Source organism: Pteropus alecto, unplaced genomic scaffold, assembly GCF_000325575.1.
Source record: "Pteropus alecto unplaced genomic scaffold, ASM32557v1 scaffold137, whole genome shotgun sequence".
Taxonomy (NCBI): Eukaryota; Metazoa; Chordata; class Mammalia; order Chiroptera; family Pteropodidae; genus Pteropus; species Pteropus alecto.
In genome coordinates, this window is record NW_006440135.1 from 4,516,029 (window position 1) to 4,519,558 (window position 3,530).

Consider the following 3,530-nt stretch of genomic DNA (forward strand, 5'->3'; position numbering starts at 1 on the left):
CCGCCCCGCCCCGGGCTGCCGCGGGCCACTCCTGAGCCAAGACAACTTGCGGGACAATGTGGGGGGGCTCCAAGCCCCATTTCGCAGCAGCTGCGGGTTCTGAATTCTAGGAATAATTTAAAATGAAGTCTCCACGCAAGTGTGTGAACACTGAGATTTCACCAAGCGGTGACGCCAGGCGGCTATCGACTCACCCGGGATCTGCAGGCTTAAGGCGGCTGAGGAGTCTGCGTTCTGTGCTTCTTTCTTCATGCTGAACAGGAGAGACTTCAAGCCACTGTTCTCCTCCGAAGATCTGTCGAGCTGTTGCCTCAAGTCGTCCTGAGGACACAGAGCCACACGCTTGCTTTACAAAGACAGGTCAAAGTCAGTACGACGCGTACGGAGAAAATTAAATGAAACCCTGGAAAGTCAGCTATCGGTTTCTTGTCACGCAACGCAACTGCTGAATCGCCACGTGAACAGCAGCGTCATGTGTCCCTCGAGGATGGGGATAGAGTCTGAAAAACGTGTCGTGAAGGTGATTTCGTCGTGCGCGAACATGCCGAGTGCACGGACGCACGGCACGACGGTCCTGAGTACGCAGGCACGTGTAACGCCTGGAAGCGCCCGCGCATCCGCACGGAGGAAGGGCTCAGCATGAACACGGCGGGAATGGTGAAAAACGGCGCTGTGCGGGGCGCTGGCCAGGAGCGCGGCTGGGGGTGCCCTGGGCGAGTCCGTGGGAGACTGCGGAGTGGATGTGACAGGCCAGGACACGGCTGCCCGCTCCTGTAGACGGTAACACTGGACACTGAGGCTACACTGTATTCACTTACAGGTTTCTCCTTTTTTCAATAATAAATTAAGCTTAGCTAACAGTAACTTTTCAGTTTATAAACTTTCACGTTTTTTAACATTTCAACTCTTTAACAACAACACAGTTTAAGACTAAGACAAACTGCAGGCTCCACCTACACAGCGCAAGTCATCCGCATCACCGTCATCCATCTCCACTTCCTGTCCTGCCCACGGGAGGATCTCAGGGGCGGTAAGGTATGCAGCTGTCACCTCCTGTGAGGGCGATGCCTTCGGGAACACGCCCTGAAGCACTGCCCGAGGCCCTTCCCGAGGACGTGTCACTTTTCAGAAACAGGTCCATGGTGGTTCGCGTGGTCTCTTCCATCGCAGATTTGCTCGTGAGCAGATAAAGCGCCATGAGCGTTCTCTCCATTAATGAAAACCTCGGTGGTGGGGCCCCTGCTTTCAAAGGTGCTAGGGAGCTGGCTGAGGTCTGCTCTGGGGAAGACAGTCAGTAACAGGCATTTTCAGACCCTTGTTTCCCAGCCATCCTTGGTGACTTTCGCTCTCATTTTACACTGTGGTGACCTCATGCCTAGAAGGTGTGGCAGGAGCTGCTCAGAGGGGCCACGGGGGCTGCCGGCTCCTCTGGAGAGGAGGCCCCAAGCACGGCCTTCCACCTGGGCCCTCGCTCGCCCATGAGGGAGTCTGGGGAGGTGGTATCTCGTTGTGTTAGTTTAATTTGCATTTTCCTGATGATTAGTGATGTTGAACATCTTTTCAAATACCTGTTGGCCCTAAGTATGTTCTCTTTGGAAAAATGTTTATTCGGCCCTCTGCCCGTTTTTGAGGGTTGCTTTTTTGGCTGTGGAACTGGGAGTTCTGTATTTCCTCTGGATGTTCCCAGTTACATGGTTTGCAGATATTTTCTCCCATTTCGTAGGCTGCCTTTTCATTCTGCTGGTTTCTTTTACTGTGGGAACTTTTTGGTTTGAAATAGTCCTATCAGCTAATTTTTACCTTTGTCCTACGTGATTTTGGTATCATGTCCCAAAAATCACTGCCAATTTTAGGTCAAGGAGCTTTTTCCTGTTTTCTTCTAGGAGTTTTATAATTTCCAGTCTTACATTTAATCTCTCATCCGTTTCCAGTTAGTTTTTGTGTATGCTGGAAAACGGGTCTGGTCATTCCTTTGCATGTGGCTCATCCAGTGTTCCCAGCACTACTGAAGAGGTGATCCCCTCCCCACTGTGAACGCCTGGTGTCCCTGTGGGAAATCAGCTGGCCGCACTGGGGTCTGCTTCCTCCTGGCTCTCCACTCCGCCCCCCTGCTGTGTCCGTTTTTACGCCAGCGCCATACGTGATGCTTTCGTGATGAAAGCTCTGTAGTGTCACTTGAAACGGGAAGTGTGACGCCAGAACTCTGTTATTCCTCAAGGTTGCGTTCGGGTCTTTTGTGGAAAACACAGATTATAAGAAAAATAATTACACAGATTTTAGAATTTTTTTTTCTATTTCTGTGAAAAACACCCTTGGAATTTCTATCGGAACTGTGTGGACGCTGCGGGCCGATTAGGGAGGCACGGACGTTCTGACCTCGCCCTCCCAGCCTGTGGCACGGGGCGGCCACCACCTGTGTGTCATCGTGTCTCCTTCATCAGCGTCTCACGGTTCCCAGGGTGAAGCTCTTTAAACTCCTTGGTTAAATTTATTCCTAACATTTGATTCTTTTTGATGCTATCATAAATGGGATTATTTCCTTGGGTTTCCTTTCCAGATAAATTGTTGATATAAAGTAAAGCAACTGATTTTGTTATGTTGATTTTATGCCCTGCAACCTCTGCTGAATGTGTTAGTTTTAACAGATTTTGTTTTTTTGTGTGGAACCTTCAGGTTCTTCTACGTATGTGACCATGTCATCTGCAAACGCAATTTTACTTCTTTTCTGATCTGGGTGATTTTTATTTCCTTCCCTCGTCTCTTGCTCTTGCTGGCACTCCCAGTACTTGGCTGCACAGAAGCAGTGAGACTGGGCACCCTCGCCTTGTACTGGGTCTTAGAGGAAAAGCCTTTAAGCTAACATCCCTCCCACTGATCGTGATGTTAGCTGTGGCTTTACACAAATGGCTTTTATTGCCTGAAGGAAATTTCCTTTTATTCCAATTTGTTGAGTTTCTTTTATCGTGAACGGACACTGAACTTTGTCAGGTGCTTTTACTGCATCTATTGAGACGACTATGTGGTTGTCTTTCCGTCTGTTAATGTGCTGTATTAACTTGCAGTGTTGAACCAACCTTGCATTCCAGAGGAAAACCCTACTTGGTCATGGCATGTAATCTTGATGCGTTGTTCAACTGGGTTTGCTAATATTTCATTGAGGATTTTTACATCTGTGTTCATCAGAGATACTGGCCTCTAGTTTTCTTTCTTGTGTCTCTGTCTGGCTTTGGTATCAGGTGACGCTGCTTCATAAAATGAGTTTGAAAGTGTTCCCTCTATTATTTTTTCAAGAATTTAAAAAGGACCAATATTAACTCTGACTGGTAGAACTCAGCCATGAAGCCACCTGGTCCTGGGCTTTTATTTTTGGGGTGCTTTTCGATTACTGCTCAGTCTCATTTGTTACTGGCCTGTTCAGGCATTCTTTCTTCTTGATACAGTCCTGGTAGGTGGTGTGTTTCTAGGAACTTATCCATTTCTTCGGAGTTATCCGATGTGTCCCTATGTGATCACTCATAATGGACCCTCAC

The 3,530-nt window shown here is 48.4% G+C and overlaps 1 protein-coding gene across 5 annotated transcripts in view; it reads right to left on the reverse strand.

Moving 5' to 3' along the window:
* CEP72 (centrosomal protein 72) overlaps positions 1-3,530 on the reverse strand; it is a 29,633-nt gene that overhangs the window by 5,700 nt on the left and 20,403 nt on the right. For all 5 annotated transcript variants that reach the window (XM_025050496.1, XM_025050495.1, XM_025050497.1 and 2 more), the window contains one exon: positions 195-321. In XM_025050496.1, coding sequence (XP_024906264.1) covers positions 195-321 — 127 coding nt within the window. The remainder of the gene's footprint in view (positions 1-194; positions 322-3,530) is intronic.